Raw genomic sequence first — 19459 nt, forward strand, 5'->3', positions numbered from 1 at the left:
TCCTCTCCCTGCTCCCCTCTTCTTCCCCTTTCGGCTTTGTTTACGTTCTATAATAGTTTCCCAAGCTGTCCTTCGATGCGGCAGAACAGTCAAATACATTGTGCGAACGTTTGCTTCTTCGGCGATGAGAAGGCCCGTCCGGAAGTCGCCTAAGTTACAGTTGCACCGATTGGAGGTCGTCCGAAAACCGAGTACACACGACCCGGATTAATCGTCGAATTTCTTCTCGTCTCTCGCGCGGAAATAATTACGAGATTTCGCGAACCCAGTCTGCCGCACGGACTTGTTCAGTTGGCGGAATGCAGATTCTGTTGGGCAGAGGATTGGTACGGTTTCATGCCCCGTTGATCGATCGATCGGGAAGATCGTGTCGCGATTCGATCGACCCGGGGAAAAGCCTCATCGGAAATTTGTTTTCTTACGAAGAACAACACCTGGCGCGCGTGGTCGAGCTAAACAATCGTTTTCAAAACTAACAGGACAGACACGATTCACGACAGAATCGAACCAAGTCAAGTCGCCGCGTCGAAGTAGCAACGTCAGAAGAACTTTCTGATCGTTAGTGAATCCTTTTGCTTCCAGTGTCACGATATCTCTCGATCATCTTTTAATTCTCAGCCTTCGTCAACGATCTTTGGCTCCGTCTCCTTCTCCCTCCGATGTGATCATCGATCTTTCTCTCTCTCTCTGTCTCTCGACTAAACGCGCGAAAAAGCAGTAGCCCTCGTTCGAGGATCGACGAACGAAACGGGTGCACGTTTTCTATCCGCTGCAACAAAGGATATTCTCAGCCAGCCACCTGTGCAGGCCGGACAACTGTTTCTCGGATGAGTCCTCGACCACCAGGCCGTATCACTTGATCTCCTCTCGACTCGGTGAACGAGGAGGATGCGACGATGAAGGAGCCTCGGTAACCTGCCTCTTCGGCCGAAAGCTCGCCGTCAGGGAAGAGATCCAACCGCTCGGCGACTGCGAGTTCTGATCGTGCAAAGAGTCGCTGTTGCTGTTGCTCCTGGTGCTGTCGATGCTCATACCGGACTTGAATCGCGACAACAAACCCGGCGAGGACTTTTTCGACGTTGCCGCCGTTGTATAGGTTGTCGGCTTCTTCCGTGACTTGGTCGATTCTTTGCACAGCATCGAGTCCAGGCTACCCGTGTGAGGACGTTCCTCCGGTTTCTTTGGCTCCAACGAACCGAGCATCACGCTTTCAGTCTGTTTCGTCATCTTCGAGATGTCCTCCATACTAGCCGAGCTTCTTCGAATTTCTACCTTGCTCGTATCTTCCTGCACAGCCTCTCTCGACCCGCCTTCAGCCTTCACGACGATCTCCGGCTGTTGCTTACTCGTGCGCACCTCGATCTCCCTGAACTCGATGTCCAAGCTCTTCTGACCTTTCATCTCTCTCATACTCTGCGACTTACCCTCCGGATTGGAGAAATTCCGGCGGTGTTTCGACAACGAATTGTCCAACATCGCGCCTGGCAAAGCCTCCAACGAAGCGGACGATCTCTTCTCCTTCACGAACACCATCCTCCAGCTCTTGTTCTTGTAGTCTGTCGATTTCCTCACCTTCGGCAACGTCATCGCCCGCTTGTCCACCGAGGACAGCTCGACCACCGTCGCTATAGCCTTGCTCTCCTTCATCGAGGGTTTCGCTAGGTTGCAACGTTTGCACACCACCAGAGAGTTGTTGTGCCTGGAAGAGGTGGTCGCCGTGGCCGCCGCGTTGCTCACCGAGTTGCTCTTGTTCAACAACTTGGACACGTGTTTCGTCGGTTTCGACGTGGGAGGATCCTTCGAGTCGAAGCTGATGCTCAACCGATCCGTGAAGTTCCTCAATCTCGAGAAAATGGACTTGTGATTGTTCGATTCAGTTTTGTCCTCGCAACAGCACCGGAGCCCGACCACCGTCTCCCTCTGAATCTCTTTGCGACTAGACCTGACCTCCTGATCGTTCTCCGCTATACTACTACTCGTCAGTTTCTTCAGGTTGTTCCTCTGCTGCGTCTCGACCACCACGTTACCGTTACCCTCGATCAGCCTTCGTTCGTTCAATTTCCCGTCTAACAGAACCGTTTCATGCTTCTCCAGCTCCTCCAGGATCCTGGTTCCCTCCGCGGACATCGCGCTGACAGGCGAGCTCAGATCGCTGCTAGGATTCTCTCCTTTACTGCGTCTTCTTTCGCGTCCGTGCTCCCTGACAGCCCTGGCCAGGTCGTGATTATGATAATCCAATGATGATTTCTCTCGACTACCCTTCCGGCTACCCGGGTAGCTTTTCCTACCTGTTGCCGGCCCAGCCAACGTCCCCTCCGTTGAGATCTTGAACTTCAACGTCTTCTCGCTCACCTCCACCTCCGTCGCTGTCTCCACGTCGGAATTCTCGAGGTTCTCCGCGTCCTCCCCCGTCAGATTCTCCGTGATGTCGTCGTCGGTGGATCGAGATCGCGAGTGAAACGTGCCGGTGGAACGTTTCGAGCGCATACTGTGCGACGAGGTGGACTTGACGACGCTCGCCGACACCGTGCTACCAGGCGTCATCATCATCGGCGTCGATTCGCTCAAGTCAGCCACGCTTTTCCGATGATGTCGCTCGTCTTTCGCCGCCTCGTTCAGTTTCCGATAGTACTCCAACGCTTCCCTCACCGGCTGAACAATTAGGCTCTGAAACAGAATTCTTTCTCTTATGCCTCTTGAGAATCGAGACGAATTATCGATTTCGATAATACGTCCAATTGAATGCACTTTATCGTCGTACTAATTTCATCTCCTGTCATTACTCAAGCTAAATCTACACGATGACAAGGTACGTTCAGAGATGTTCACAGTGAAATAATCAACTATCCACTAATGCGATGGTAGTCCTTTCGAATAAATCCATCTGATAATACGTACATGTGTGTCGTAACGTCTCGAAAGCTAAATTCATTCTCACGGATTCGATTTACCTTATATATCATTTAATCCTTTCACACGCTATATACATAAACACAAGTCGGATTATAATAACGTAACTTCGATGCTATTGTTCGCTAAATATACATACTTTTTCCAAAATCTTCGTGTTTCCTGAACAATTCATGTAATGTGAAGTTTATATTAATAAACGGACGGACTGCGATAAGCTTCTTCAAAGTGCTATCATGCTGCACACTTATCTTGCCCCTATTAGTCTCCTATCACCCGAACAATTCAAACGAAACTTTTCTCTATCAAACTGCCAGCTGTACTTTTAACGATAAAAGTGCGTGGAAGTACCTGCAGTTCCGGCAACAGTTCACCGAGGGCCTCGAAAAGAGGAAGTAAAACGAGACCGATGAAGCTGACCTGGGACGAGGGCTTCGTTACTTTGTCACGATCCATAAACGGCGTAACTGGAAGCCCCTCGGACTTCTCCGCGTCGCTCTGCTTGAAGAATTCCTGAAGCAACCTATCCAGCCATGGTTCCGCGACTTCCATAGGTCTGGCCTCGTTGCTGATGTCCGCTACTTTGATGAGGATCATGGACAACTGCAAAACGAGAAATTACGACCTTTCAACAGTGTTCCAAGGTAAATCTTCAATCGAGATTCAATTGACGATCTATACCACATATGGGCAACCCCCGGCCCTGACCTATTTCAGTCAAGTTTGTCCTTAATCTTCACATTAAATTGCTATGTCGCTCGTTATATTGTAAAATTTATATTATAAATAAATGAAATACGAATGAATGATAATTTGGCCCCCGAACTAGGAAAAGTTGCCCATGCCTGATCTATACTCTTATCTAAATCTATCTATGCATGTGATTTGGTCAAATCTGAGGAATTTCTTTTAGTTCTTGTTTTTGAAAATTGGTCGATATAAATGGAAATGACAATAGAATTGGAATTATTTACATTCCAAATCGACGAGAAGAAGTGAGGTGAATTTTCTGTTTATTTACACTCTGCATAGGAAGCGTATAACTGAAGACATTTTTTCTTACGTTCTATACGTCGACTGATACTCTGCAAGGGGATTGTAAATATTAAACGAGAGTCTTTCGAAAAATTCTTTTCCATACGCTGCAAATTTTCACTATCTAATAACAAGTATTGTAAACTGGAAAGAAATAGTCAGAGCTGGATAAAATTTAAGGAAAGAATACTTGAAAATATTTGGAATAAACGCGATTTTAAATAGTGTGCGAAATTTTGGCAGATCAAATATTTTTATTCCAACAATAAATTTCTCTAAATTTTCATAGCTCCGGCTACTCGCTTAATTACGAACAAACTGAAAATAAACGAAGATAAATGAAATATTTGAAAATGAAACCCGACTATTCTCCATATCCTTCGAATAAAATACTACGTTGGAATTTGAAATAGAACAGATTACCGTTTGAAATGATACTTTGCCCAGCTCTGGAAGTAACGAACGAGAAACATCCCATTGGAAATTACGCGAATCTATTTGTCAAGAGGCGGACAGCAGTGAGAACTTACCAAATTGATATGAGCCTTGCTAGAATAATCGAATTCCGGGATGATATCGGTAAACTGGCCGAGGATCTCGTTGTGCCTGGCCATGTCCGTCGCGAGAATACATCTGATGATCCCTTCGCGTACGATTCGATAGGTTGCATTGTCCAAAGACGCCAGGATGTTGCATTCCGGCGCCTCGAGGACACGAAAGGCCACGGAGCAATGATGGTTCTCCAGTGGTGAGATATCGTTGTAACGCAGAGCCAACTCTGTACGGGCGTTTATTTGATAAATGTTGTTGTACCCCGGATGATCTAGGTCGTGGCAGATGCAGGAGACGATCAGTATAAAAACCTCCAGGTCGCCGATTCGTGACGGAAGATCCACTGCCCAGGCTATCGCGTACATCTGCGATCACGTAGATTTCGTTAAATTACACTTCGATGCATTTTTCTTAATTGTCATTCTCACTGGTACTTCACCTTAATTCGGTATTCTAATGTTCGAAGGGGAAAGAAATCGATAATCCCGAGGATATGTCTGTCGAACAATTTTTCGAAATTGGACAAATTGCGAGAGCTACGAGAGTTTAAGTGACTCAATGCCTGAAGCAGATCTTCGAAAATCTTCAAACGCAATTTCCTCGGAACGAAGTTTTCTGAAACTCTCCCAAGGTTTTCTCGAAAACTATTGGACCGATCGCTTTCTTCTTTATACTGTATTTTCACAGCATATATTGCTATCGTTCTAACCGAAAATCAGATCGATATTTTCGAAACTTCGCTTATTTTTGCATCTGAAACTTGCGAAAACCGCAGGAGAAAAAGGTATTTTTAACTCGTGACCATTTCGTAGAACATTCCTTTTTATTTGATTTCAAACGAAGTCTGGACAATTAATATTAAAGAATTGTCAGAAGAAGATTTCTGACAATTTCTCCTTTTTCCTCTAATTTTCCTTTCACTTGCTTCCTCTACTTCTCGAGTTGAAAATTTACTCAACGTTTCAATATGCAAAACGCAAACGATACTCGTGAATTGTACTTTTAGATCGTGTATGTATCATCACCGGGGAAGGATGCCTACAAGCCATTCGTTAAAACGAAATACGTCGCAATTAGATAGCAACGTAAGATCCGTGCATCGTATTTTAACGAGATATATATGTTTGTGTGTGTGTGTGTATATATACTTGCCATTTGCGCTACGCAGAAGCAGTGCCTAAAGTTATGAAATGGCACTTCGTTATAGTTGTTGTAAACTTCATACAGGAAGGTCCTCAGGATTGGTAAAGGAATGTTAAACTTTTGAGGTAGGTCCAGCTCGACGAACATCGTTTGCAGCATCAGCAGAAGTTCTTCGTCTTCCCATTGCCGTGCATCGAAAGCCGGCGAGCGCAGCCACTCTCGAACGTTCGCTGACACTGACACATCGCTGAAGCACAATCATGAACATCCACTTCGTAAATACGTAACTTCGGTTGTGCAACAAAGGTATAGGAGAATTTTGATTAAATTTCATTGCCAAGGTTGGTTCGATTTTTACTTCTGACGACGTGGCTTTTTAATTGCGACGGTGTATCAAGCGTGACATCAGCTTCCAATTCTTCTACTTCGAGAAATATCGGAGTAATTTTCATTTTTAAATGTAATCCTTGAAACTTGAAATTTGGTAAGGATTGAATTTATCGCATATTATTCTCAACGGCAGAAATTCATGTTTTAATATTTAGGAAATTCGTAATTATCAGAGTAATTTTCAGTGTTAGATGTAATCTTTGAAGCTTAAGATTTTTGTGAATTTCCATTTTCAGATATAATTTTAGAATGTTTAGAATCTCTGTAAGGGCTGAATTTATTACACAATATCCTTCAAAAAGGTAGACATTCATATCTCACGTTAACGACAAGACCAAACGAAATTCAAACTGATTTTCTCTAAAAAGAGACAAGAATATCTCTAGAAATTTCCGCAGGACTAAGAAAATTCAAGGGAAAGATTACGTATACGTGTAGATTGCGCGAAAAGGTTAGAAGAAATTCGGAATGACGTTCGAAGCTCGCAATTAAATTCAATTTTGCCACTCGACAGATTACCAATCCCAGAACCCTAAAAGCAAAAACAAGGCTAAGCACTCTCACCTACGAACCGTTAAATTGTACAATCTTTGTCTTTTCAACGAGCCGTGTGACTTCGCTTCACGGTAGCAATTTCTACTTAATTACTTGCTTCCCTCTAAGAGAAGAGCTACAAACCGAGATGATAATTTCCAAAGCCATCATTTCGCTACGAGAAGGAAGAGAGAGAGAGAGAGAAGCGACGAGTTGATCTTCCTTTGAAAAGCATCGCGGCTCCTTTGAAATCGTAAACGTCATCGCTTTTACCCGTCGTCCGGATGAAATTAATCGGATTAATATGTCATTTCATCGGAGTACAGTTGTTGGCTGACATTCAGTACTTTGTGGAATAATGGGTTATCCGCTTATTGAACTAAATCAACATGGAGCCTAACCTACAACGGATTGGAATTACATTAGAGATGTATCGATTTGTCCGAGTAACGTGCCAGACGATATGCGTGGCCGATCATCATTAATACACTGTACAAATGTCCCAATATGGTGCAATATAATGTATAATTATATGAAATTATTCCAAGCAACAGATATGACGTAATTTTCATTCAAGAAGAAAGACTTTTTCAGAAATAAACAAAAAAGAGAATTACTTTATTCTGTGAATATTGATATTAATTTTGAAGGCACATATATTCATTACCACATTGTTTAATGCAAATTTCTCTATATTGCGTAATACAATAATGTATATACTTATATAAAATTGTTCGAAACAGCAGATATGACGTAATTTTCATTCAAGAAGAAAGACTTTCAGAAATAAACAAAAAAGTGAATTACTTTATTTTGTGAATATTGATATTAATTTTGAAGGCACATATATCCATTACCACATTGTTTAATGCAAATTTCCCTATATTGTGTAATACAATAATGTATATACTTATATAAAATTGTTCGAAACAGCAGATATGACGTAATTTTCATTCAAGAAAAAAGACTTTTTCAGAAATAAACAAAAAAGTGAATTACTTTATTCTGCAAATATTGATATTAATTTCGAAGATGCATAAGTATGATAATTATTACGTCAATTAAGTATGATTAGACATAATTTCAATCTACAATGTAAAGAAGATAGAATTAATTGCAACAGTTCATATTCAGTGTATAGCTGATGGAACATGTGTTTTGTGATTTCATTTGATAATTGAAATTCAATATTGAAATAGCTTCAATTAACAATGCAACTCAATATTCGACCACAATATTATACTATACTAAATTGGACGTTGTGCACGTGTATGAACGTATTCTCTTGAATTTTAGAAATATCGTTCGTCGATAACTTTCATCAATCACTATGTTCCATATACATATGTACCTATTTTCGAACTATACATTATTGTACAAACCATAAACTACCTTACAAAAGCTTGTGCAATAAATTTCACCATTTGTGTCGATTGGAAAAGTCAATTTAAAGCTATCATAAAGATGAGCCGAGTCATTTTTATAGGTTTTCTCTTTATTGAAAAAATTGGTAAATTTTCCAAAGGAATTACATATCACAAAATAAGGGTTGAAAAATAAGTTAAATTTCTAACTTCTTCTTTTAAAATAAAACTACCGTTCATCGAAATATACGTTAATGTTCGAACCACAACTGAAACCACCCTTTTAAAAGCTTCTATAACAAATTTCACATGTTGTATCGATTGGAAATGTCCATCTAAGAGTACCACAAAGACGAGTGACACCATTTCTTTCCGTACTACCTTAAATCGTCTAAAATATTCAATTCAATAATCTGAAAAATGAACAGTATTAAAAAAATTAACGACATTAACTTCTAGATTCATACTATCTCTCACACAACGTTAGAAATAAGTTAAATTTTGTCACCTTTTCCTATACTATCGTCCCTAAGTATGCCTACTCTTTTGATCCAAGAACTGGTGAACTTTCAAAAGAACAAGTAAGTTTTAAAAAGGAAAGCTCAGAGGTGAGTCAAATTTTCTATTTTTTCCTTGGAAACTGCTTAATTGAAGTTTCTCAGAGGAACAAAGGACACCGTAGACAAACGATCGATGCAACATTTACGAGAGACAGAGAACATCTCTTCCAAAGTTACGTGGGAGCCGATGTGTCGAGATCGAGATAGGATAAAGGAGATCAAGCAGAGGCACGTGGTAGGGAAGACCGCTAATTGGCAATCCGCATTTAGTTCGCGCATCAAATCGGGGCACGGCGATAATGTTCGCTTTGTGACGCTCACCATTATAACCTGGCAATGACAGGTTATTACAGAGATAACGGTAGTTTAATAGCATTTCGCGGTAACGCAACGGAGCCTCCTACCGTCGAGGATTATCCTTCACCGGGATCGAACAAGATGTGAGACGGCGAATAAAAATTCTCCAATGGAAATATTCCTTCGTCTAATACGTCGAGCATTGCTTGATCAACCTCCTTGCTCCTCTAGTGTCTGCCACGAGGAGTTCGAGCATTACATTTACGTATTCTAAAGGAAAATTCGTTCTTCCGATAGATCAACCTCTTTGCTCTTGTATAGCGCTCGCCGCGAGGAGTTCGAGTATTGTAAGTTTGGGATCACTGTGCATTGCAAGTTACACAAAAATTTCCAGAAAAAAGTAAGCAATTTTAAGAACATTTTAACGAATTTTTTATAATTTATACTAATCGAAATGGGGTAAATTGCTATTGATCACTACAACATCGTTTCGAATCTATAAAAAATTAGCAACAGATTCAATTTTGGTGTAAACTGATTCGAAATTTTTGGCCGGTGGTGTATGCATACTCTAAGAAATTGCGATCAGCGGAATTCAGTGAAAATATGACGTGCATCCTCGTCAGTGAACATTTTATATATTTATGTTGAAGATAAATTATGGGGACACTGGTGAAATACTTCTTCACATTTTGACAATACACACTAAGTCGTGATATCATTATTATATCAGTGACTAAGTTATAATATAATCATGTCAGTGTTCAGTGAAAATATTATACCTTTAAGTTAAAAATAAATAATGCCAAAACGCAAAAAATTCCAGTCTTTACTTTATAGTGAAAAGACATGATAGAAAATTAGAAATTGTCGAATGTCTAAAGAGAAACAACGAAATACAAACCTATACAAAACTTCTTTTTGCTTAGAAAAATACCTCATCTGCACAAAATTACGCCCAGTTTACCATTTCACGCGCCTCGATAAATAAGAACCTTAAATTCCAAATAGTCGAGCAAGAATTTCGCTTCGTTTCATCGCGCGTTGATCACTCAACGCGATTCGACCATCGATTAAAAAGATTCATCCGTGAAATTGAAATACTGCTTTTATTTTCGTTCTGGAAGAAAAACAATCTAAAAGAAAAATCCCGGCCAAACGTTAAACCCAGTTAAAAAGTGTTATCGACTGTAACCGCTTAATAATTTTACCTTTCGACATTCACGGATACAATCCAGCGTATTTTCGTGCGGTTTCCGCGAACGACGATTTGCATACGTGCACCCAATACACATTTGCTTCGACTTACTTTTCTTGTTTTCCCGCGAAAATCGATTCGCGTTTATTTTTGCGCCAATTCCTTTCCATACTCTTCGTCCACACAATTTCCATGTTCACGCTGTGAATTCATCATAATTTAATATTATTGCCCGTATTTTTTTCTGTATTTAAGACTTGTTCCTAAAATTCTTCCTTCAAATTTTTTCCATATTCACGGCGCACGATTTCTTTCTGATCTAATTGCTTTCCCAACAAACACCATCCGCGAGAATTCGACAACACGTGCAGCAGAAAATTATAAAAAGAAGACGCCTGTACATTTCGACGTGTTGAAAAACGTTAGAAATACAGAAACGTAGTACGAAAGTTAAATTGAAACAGAGTAAATAGAAAAAAAATAGATCCTTCGCTTTGCCCAAGCTGTCAGCGTTCTCCGGGATAAATACTCCCGGTGAAAAGCCCTCGAACGGTTGTTTTCGAGTCTCGACATTCTCCCGGTGATGCGTTTTATAAAGGGAATCGAATGACCGCGAAAGGGGGGAAACGGGATGGGGAAAAAGCGAGGCGGCAGACGAAAACACGATAAGCGCTCGTTTCGTTACACGAAAATCGAGTGCGATATGATCGTCTTGCTGTTATTGTCGAATTTTGAAATATCTCCCGTGGAGATTTAGAGAAATTCTCTGTTACACAGTTAACTTAAACGTTTCTCGATTAAGAATTCTTGAAGATTCGTTGAATACATTAAATCCTTGGACGCGACAAAGACAGTTCCATTAGTAACAAAAATTAATTTCAATTCTAACTTTCGTTTTAATTCGTAAGACCGAGGATTACCAAGTGTAACGAATTTACGGTGCATCAGATTTTCTTACTTAATACGGCACTAAAACGCTAAATAGCTGACGCTTAGATGCGTAATCAGCAAACGAAAAATCGTAAGTCAAGTGAAGGCATTCGAGTTTCTACCTTAATTTATCCTGCTTAGCAAACTCCCCGTTACGTTTTCAGATATCTCCTTGAAAGTTCGCCTAGTTCTTTCTCGAGTACCTGGAAGATAGTTCGAAAGTAGTATTAACTGTGGAAATATCGCGCTAGTTCACAGTCATTCCGAAGGATTTCAGGACTTTTGTCACACGGAACACGCCATATCGTTACACTTCATGAATGATTTAAGAACGAATTTTAAAAATCGCATAAAAGTTACGCGAAACGTGACGTGAAATTTTTATCGGCTATTCCCTCTTACATCGTTGATTAAATCGAGCACGTATGAGTGTGAAAAAGAGCGAGAGAGATTTGTTATCTTTTTTTTCATATATTGTTATTACGAGGGGGGAACGTATCGATGTGTTTTCATACCTGCTGTTACATTCGTTATTATTATGCACATATTGATCCCATTTAAGAAAAAAGGATTTACGGTGAAAATTTCTGTGATTATTAACTGTTCTACCGTACTGGGAGAGAAAAGTTCTAAATGAAATACGAAACTGACTGTTTGTTTTCTATGCCTCTAATTATTTTGTCTAATTATATTATAGCGATCAAAATTTTCATGTCACTCCTCGTAATTATCGTTACCATTAGAGAGAAAGGGAATATTATTCTTCTGATAACGTAAACTCATTTTTTACTAAACATTTTATTGTCCATCTACTTTGTAAGAAGCCAACGAACAATATACGCATTCTTTTAAGTAGAAGAGTCCAGAGAATACGATGCATCTGTTAGAATAACCCTATCTAGACCAATTTTCAAGCGACAGCTGAAAATTAATCAAAATTCCAGATTACTTTTGTACGAATATATGCAAAAATTAATTTTAAACTACCCTAAAATTCCTTTTGAAGAATTTCAATCCTACTCGACTAAAACTAAATCGTCGATTTGCACGATTTAAGGAATCTGATTAAACAGAAAAGTGATTCTACTCGACAAAAATGTAAATCCTTTTAAGCCGCGTGAAAAATAGTTTCTTCGAGCGAAATTGGTTGAAAATAGCTTCGCACTCGAGGCGAAATATGTTAATCTTTTCCAGGTTCTGTTCCGAAAATTTCGTTTGGGAATCAGGAATAAAATTGCACCGAGAGAGGTCCCCGATGGAATCCCAGCTGTTTCGAGAATGAAAAGTGAATTCTCCTGAGCGGGCTGAACCGTAAAATCCGCCTCGAAATTCAATTTGTCCCCGTAATTCAGCGTAATCTTCGCGAAAGTCCCACGGGCCGCGGGCTTAATCGCTCACGAAACGATTTCGAACGTGTTGCCCGCGACGCGTCGCGAGATCTTCGCCGCGTGAATGCATAAAGAACGCGACGCGGAGGAACGCATTTTAATGAAACTTGTCTGAATGGATAATACGGAAAACCATTGTGCGTGTGTCATATATAAAGGTGCTGAGAAAGAGTGATAAAATGGATATATTCGAACAAGTAACGCTCGTTAATTAAAAACGCTTTATCCTTAAAACGTTGGAAAAATTGAATTTCAGAAATTTTTGATTTCTCGAGGCACTCGAAAACCGCTTGTTTTATTCGAAATAAGAAAATAGAGAAAGATCAAAGTTCGTCAATCCTTTTTAATTTGCATACGTTAAAAGTTTGGAAAGCTTAAAAATATGAAAATTATTCATCACAGCTACCACAGAAAAATATACAAAATCTTGCTTTCGATCTTGTTCTCTCGACAAATTAGAAACACAATTAAATGGTTTCAAAGGGGAAAAATTTTCTTTCAATTTACATAAATGTATGTGCTTCTTTAACGACTCCAAAGTACACTCTAAAATTTTTAACCAAATACGGAACTTCCCCTCGTTGTTTGCCATTTCTTTCGTCGAAAAAACTTTTCTTCCGCCTTGTTCACCCTTTGAAACATTTAAATTACGTATTAAAGTTTCCTCGTACCACCATAATTAAGGAAGATAATCATATGGCTCATTCTGTATACATATAACAAAAAATAATATCGCGCAGCTTCGGTAGAAATTCTCTGAATAAAATTGCAGCACAAAATTTTTCTGTGATATGTAATATAATTAACACAATATAGGATTATTACTTCTCAACAACATTTCAATGTTTTCAACAACATTCACAAAACACATTCACCTCTTCTCCCCTTTTCGCGTTACTTTCAATTACAAGCGAACTTCGTTATCAACAGCAATCCGATCCAACAAATTTCCTTCCCACGCGCCAACGCAGTTCACGTGATTTACCAAACGTTAAATCTGCTATCCACGGTTGCATCGAGCGTATCGGCTTCGGCATTATGCTCAGAAGCGGCAGCCTCTTATTTATAACTTGACATTTAAATGTCTGGCGGGAACATCAAAGTTTCGCAGTTATTAAAACTACTCGCGAACGTAACTGGCATTTGAAAACACGTAGGATGAGCTTTCTTGCCCGCCTTAACATCCGTACTTTATTACACGTGGAACAAATTGAACGCGATTCAACGTTTGTCCGCGATAAACGAGCCCTATTCGACGATATATATCGGCTCGTAGGAAAAATTTATAGGACGGAGTAAAAGAGGAAGAAACTGTTGCCGCAGACGAGGACACTTAACGCAAACGAGAACTTGACTTCGTTGAAATAATACTTCACAGCTGAAGCATACTTGCTTCAGGATGTAGTTTTGACATGCTCCTTTGTTACACGCTGCACCGAAAACAGGTGAATTTATTTTAGAAAAGCGAGGGTAAATAGGAAGTTGAACGAAACGAGCTTAAGTAGTGGTCGTTTAACAGTGGAAATAATTACACAGAGTTAAGAATTTAATTAACCTCTTTTCCCCAGTCACGTTTATGCTTCAACTTAATAATCTGCTGAAACTTTGACCGTGCAAAAGACACCGTCTTTCCCCTACTTGTGTTTCTGTTTCTGCGATATTCGAGCGAGATTAAAGCGGACAACTTAATGAACCAAGAATGCCTTTTTATTTAACTGTCACGTTTGTCTGATACAAGTATACGTTAAATTCTCGAAGATCCATCAATTTGAATAAATTCCACGACAGCGGTAAATTGTATACAGTCTGTTCCACAAGAGCGTGGACGCGATATCTCTGTGAAAATTAATTCTTTCTGTAAAAACTTTTATATACATCGAAACTACGTCTAATAAACTAATACGCACTTAACCCCTTAACGCACAGTTTTTTTGAAAAAAACCGGCCAAAAAAAATCAATTTTTTTAATGTAAAAAAAACAAACTTTAGAACATTGTTTTGGCAAAAAAATAAAAAAAATCCACTTTTCTTTTAGTGGACAATTTCGATATACTGCGCTTTTGTTCCATGGAAAAAGGCTATATTTTATTTTCGAATAAATAAGTATTATAGCTTACAATCCTATGTAAATGATAAATATCAATAACACGATTCTTTTTCTTAGCTTTCACATTGTTATTTTCAATTCTCGAATATATTCGAGTGTGAAAAATTATAGCAGCATCAAATACAACGCCGCTCGAATTATCTCGAGTGTGCACAGTTTGGCCTGTTTAGCGCGCTCGAATTAACTCGAGCGTGCAAGTTAAGGGGTTAAATAAACATCACACTACATAATCTGATAAAGTAGAACAAAAAAAGAAAAGGAACGTTTCAGGATATTTACAATTATGTCAGGTTAATTTATTGAAATTAATTGATATTGTTTTAACTCAACTTGCCGTTAATTTGATATTAACTTGCTGTTGGTGTAATATGTATGTATAAAAATAATTGAGATTGTTACGGATCGCGAAACCGATAATTGTCCCTCTTTTCGAGTCAGACCATTTGAGGAATCTACTCGGGATAGGGGACTCGGGTAGTGCTCGGAAAATAGACTATTAACGCACAACAGTTTGCTATTAAAACTGTGTATTTGTGAATGAACGTGAACAGAGGGCGAAATGCTAAGCTTACTGATCGGAAAATTGTCTGCCGTGTCGTGTGGTGTTCGCTATTTTATAAACTACGTGTGTGTTGTGATTGGTGGTGTGAAGGTGTCGAAGGTGGTGTGAAAGTGGGGAATTTGTTCTTACATTGAGTAAGACCGAAACGTTTAGCGTACACGGTACTCATCTCGAAAAGGTCCGTATTTCTCAGTAACAAAAATGATACTAAGAGATTTAAAGCTAATGCGTATTAGAGGGAACTTCATATTTTTATGCTAACACAATCTCTCCCTCATTTGACCTCAAGTTTCGAAAATATCGCGTCCACGCTTTTGTGGAACAGACTGTACTTCGCTTAAACGTAAAATTTCAAAGATTGATATCGAAAATTCAATGCTATTTGTAGGAACCGACGAAAAAATTTTCAGGGGACCCAACGGGAATCGAACCCTGGACCTTCGGCTTTGCGCGCTGCGCCAACGACTTCCTCTGTATTCTCCCTTCGAGGTTTCCTATTTGGGTACGGAGGCCCCGATATTAGATACTTGTCAAAAATATCGCATAGAAATAGAAATTTTTACGAGGCTTGAAAGTAAAATTTCAAAGATTGATCGAAAATTCGTTGCTATTTGTCGAAAATATCTCAATTTCAAATTTTTATGATAAATTCTCGATTTTCATGAAACTCAAATCGTTCAATCCACGAGAATTTGCGTCATCGAGATTGCAACGTCCATCGCTCGCCTCTCAAAGCCAGCAAAAATACCAGCATTAAGCCGGCAATATACAACACGACCATTTAGATTGCCGAGTGTCTGAACCATGAAAATTCCCCCCAGGTTCGATGGATCAGCAATGGAACGCGGTTGAATCGCTTCGAAACTCGATCTCTTTCGGCTGGTCGACTCGCTTCTTCAGGGTGAAACTCGCGCGAGTGTAAACATCGGCTCGATCGAATCGCTGTCAAACAGTCGGCGCGCGTAAATCGACGTGAACCAGTCGATGGAAGCGAAAAACGAGCTTTCCAGGGAACACCGCGTTCCAGCCTGGCCTCGGGACACGGCGTTCCCTATTTTAAGATCTCCGCGTCTGTCCTGTTTTTCGTCAGGCCGCGAATCCTCCGCGAATTTGAACAATTCGCGATTTGCCCGCGCTTCTTTGCCGATGAAGAAAATTCGCGGAAACTTGTAGCAAAGCGTTGCATACAAAGCCTGTGAACTCTCGTGGCTTTTTGATGCGAGTAGTTTGGTTGCTTTAGCGAGAAACTTTTTAGGGGCGTTCGCTTGAAAATGAAATTGAATATGGTCGATGGCAAGAAGGAAACAGTGTGAATGAAAGTATTCGTTTGTGTGAAGAATCGTGATGATTTTGAAATAACTGATTATACGTCACTGCATAAGCTACAGTGAAACGTGAAAGTCGACGTACAGATTTTCATTTAAGTAACGAATAAAATTAAAAATTTATAAATAAGAGTTAATTCAAAGGTAGATTTAATTTCACTCAGAATCTTGATCAGAAACCTTGGAAAGTAATGGACTATTTTGTTAACCCTTTGCACTCCGTTGTCACCGCCGTGGCGACATTGTAAGTGGAACTAACAGCTCCATTGTCGTTACTGCGGCGACATTGTAAGATATATTTCTAAGAAAATTGAATGCCTACAAAGTATCTTCCACAGAGGCGCACACGCACCGTTGTAAATAGTCTCGGAGTAGCTGGTAGCCCATAGTAAAAATGATTCTGGTAGGACGTGTTAAAAATTTCTCGGAGTGCAAAGGGTTAAAGAATGACGTTATGAAATACTATAACTTTTCGATTCGGTATAGTTATTTAAACAGTGTTGAAGAGAATTATCATTTTTGTAGAGAAATAATTCGGTAATAGTTGAGATCATACGGACTTAATTCTCTAAAATAATTCTTCTAGCTTTTGAATAAATCGCAATTGTCTAATTTAATTTTCAATTCCTTGAAATCACAATAGTTCATTTCGCGGTGATTTTTCTTCGGGGAAGTACCGTTCCTATCTTTAACGAAGAAACTGTGGAGTCTTCGTTTCATAAACATTTGTTAGAAAACTCTTTACGGTGCATGAAACAAGATCGTTTGTTTCTCCGGAAGAAACAAGCTTTATGGGAAACTTCCAACTGAATTGCGAGAATGTGCTTCTGATATCGAACGAAATTTTGAAGAAGAATTAATTCCAGCGAAAATTTTTCAAGAATTTCTTCCTGTTACTTCCCCTTTGTTCATTCACAATTTGCCGCGAATACTGTTCTCTTTGTGGCACGTACTGCGCTATGTCGGTTAGATCAAAGGCACATTTACTCTTGTTATCGCGGCCAGATTTTTTAACTCTTCAAACGGTCGAACGACTTTCTGTAAACCGAGAGAGCTTTTACTATTCCCAAAGGGAATCATATTTTTGGATGCTTATAAATGCTTCGAAACATTGCACACGTAACACGGTTCAACGTTTCAACTAATTTTACAGTCGAATGTAAACGTTTATTCGTCAAATCCCTTTCTTTTTTCATCGAAACCAAACGAACAGTTTCGATTTATTATATTCGTTCTTTTTATCGAATATTCGGCAATTATGCGAAATACCCGTTCCATCATTAATCAAATTTAATTGTTCGTCTGCAACGCTGAAATGAGAAGAAAAAGGGGGAATAATAAATCACGCTGCGCTAAAATTCACGATATTCTCTCTAATATTCTGCCCTTGGTTTTCCCTTCTTTCGTTTAATAACGATTCCACGGGCGTAGAATTTACAGGACACAGTGCTTCTTCTACTTATTTCTTTCCTTATGTCCACCTGTCACCTTTCGCGAATTTTTCAAATTTCACGAAACTTCGCATGCCTGGAATGAAAACCGCAACGAGGAGCAACGTGTAAAGCATGTTTTAATACGATCGTGTAATAATTCACGGCGGGAAATGTCATCACAAGACATGATTTCTCTGTTACTTCCTCTGTTCGAAAAAGGAAAAAAGTACACGGCTCGTAATTAAACTTTTACGCGTGACATCCTTTCTGTTTTAGTTTCAACAACGGGCATGTTTAATTACGACCAGATCTGACTTTCAAAAGTTGTTCGAAAAAGTTAACAATTACAATACGTCGCTCGTTCAGAGCATTGTTCTAAAAATGTAAAAGTTTCAGAAAAAATCATCGACACTTGTTTTAAAACGAATTTTACCGCTTCGCGATTAATATATCTTCGATCTTCTGATAAAATTCGAACGAGGTATCGATATTCATCCCTCTTCTCTTCAGAAGATCGTAAGAATTAACGAATTTTCCTGTTTGAAGTACCGCACCGCTGAAAATTGATCGGATATTCGATCAGCCAGTCTTCGAGCAACGGGAATAAAATCAAAATATACCGCACAACGATAAAAATAATATCATACCACTAAAAATTAATCGAATCTTCAATCGGCCAATTTTCGAGAAATAGAAATAAAATCAAAATAAATGCGCGATACTAAAAATTCAATCGAATAACACGTTGTTTTATGCGTTACCAAAAGAAAGACTACTTCAATAAGACAATGTTCCAGCAATGTGAACAAAATCAAAATAAACACACAATTGTAAAAGTATGAAGGAATATGGTTATTATTTATTAATAACGAAACGTGTGTAGGGTTTCGCTAAGTACCCTCACGGTATTAATACGATCTTTATTTAAATGGACGTCGGCGTTGGAGGTCCGTGCCTGACTCGCCTCCTGACGCCTCGCTTTTTCTTATTAACTTTTGGCTGTCAGTTAATCGTACCTGATTGGTTAACCCGTCGCGTCGGTGTTAACCAATCAGGTAATTTCTTTCCCCAAGTCGCTGCGTGTCCCTTGTGCCCTTGGCGCGCTTTTTCGGGGACCGCAGTGCGACTTGGCGGGGGAGGTTTTTCCCTTGACGTCACTTGGCGGGCAGCTGAGTTTCCTCCAGGTCAAGTACTCGTGACCTGCCGGTTCGGGCCTCTGGGCCTCGTACGGCTGACCTTTCGGAAACCCTTGGTTTATGATGCGGCAATTTGCTATTGAGGCCGTCGGAGAAAGTTTCTACGCGGACATGCATTGTCGAATTTTTAGAAATTAAATAAGCTAAAAACGGTTTCCTCAAAAATAGCCATTCAAGCGCGCACGTCATAAACCGTGCTGGTAGTCTGCTCGCCAAATGTTTTCCGCTGTAGCTGGTCGCTACAAGTACAATCGAACGATAAACATTACGCATCGCTCAAAGAAGAAAGAAAAAGGTGCAACTAATAAAAAAAAAAGAGAGAAAAACCTAGCAGAGGAAAAATTCACGAAAATCAGAGTTCGAAGCTGAGGGTTCAAAGGACTTTGTCCATTAATCGAAGTCATAAATTATTTCGTAACACCCGTTACCTAACCAGACTCTACGCGCTATCTTCCCCTCTATTTCGTTTCATCCAGCAGTGATTCAACGGACACGGAATTCACGGAGGTAGAACTTCCTTCTCCACCTCTTTTTT

At 39.7% G+C, this 19459-nt stretch overlaps 1 protein-coding gene across 1 annotated transcript in view; it reads right to left on the bottom strand.

Annotated features, from left to right (window-relative positions):
* Positions 1 to 852: 852 nt before the first annotated feature.
* Positions 853 to 19459, bottom strand: part of LOC108573438 (cAMP-specific 3',5'-cyclic phosphodiesterase 4D) — a 58263-nt gene continuing 39656 nt past the window's right edge. Inside the window, exons 6-9 of the mRNA XM_017935888.1 lie at positions 5650 to 5887; positions 4476 to 4862; positions 3262 to 3513; positions 853 to 2667 (exon numbers count right to left, since the gene is read on the bottom strand). Coding sequence (XP_017791377.1) covers positions 853 to 2667; positions 3262 to 3513; positions 4476 to 4862; positions 5650 to 5887 — 2692 coding nt within the window. The remainder of the gene's footprint in view (positions 2668 to 3261; positions 3514 to 4475; positions 4863 to 5649; positions 5888 to 19459) is intronic.

Source organism: Habropoda laboriosa, unplaced genomic scaffold, assembly GCF_001263275.1.
Source record: "Habropoda laboriosa isolate 0110345459 unplaced genomic scaffold, ASM126327v1 scaffold92, whole genome shotgun sequence".
NCBI lineage: Eukaryota > Metazoa > Arthropoda > Insecta > Hymenoptera > Apidae > Habropoda > Habropoda laboriosa.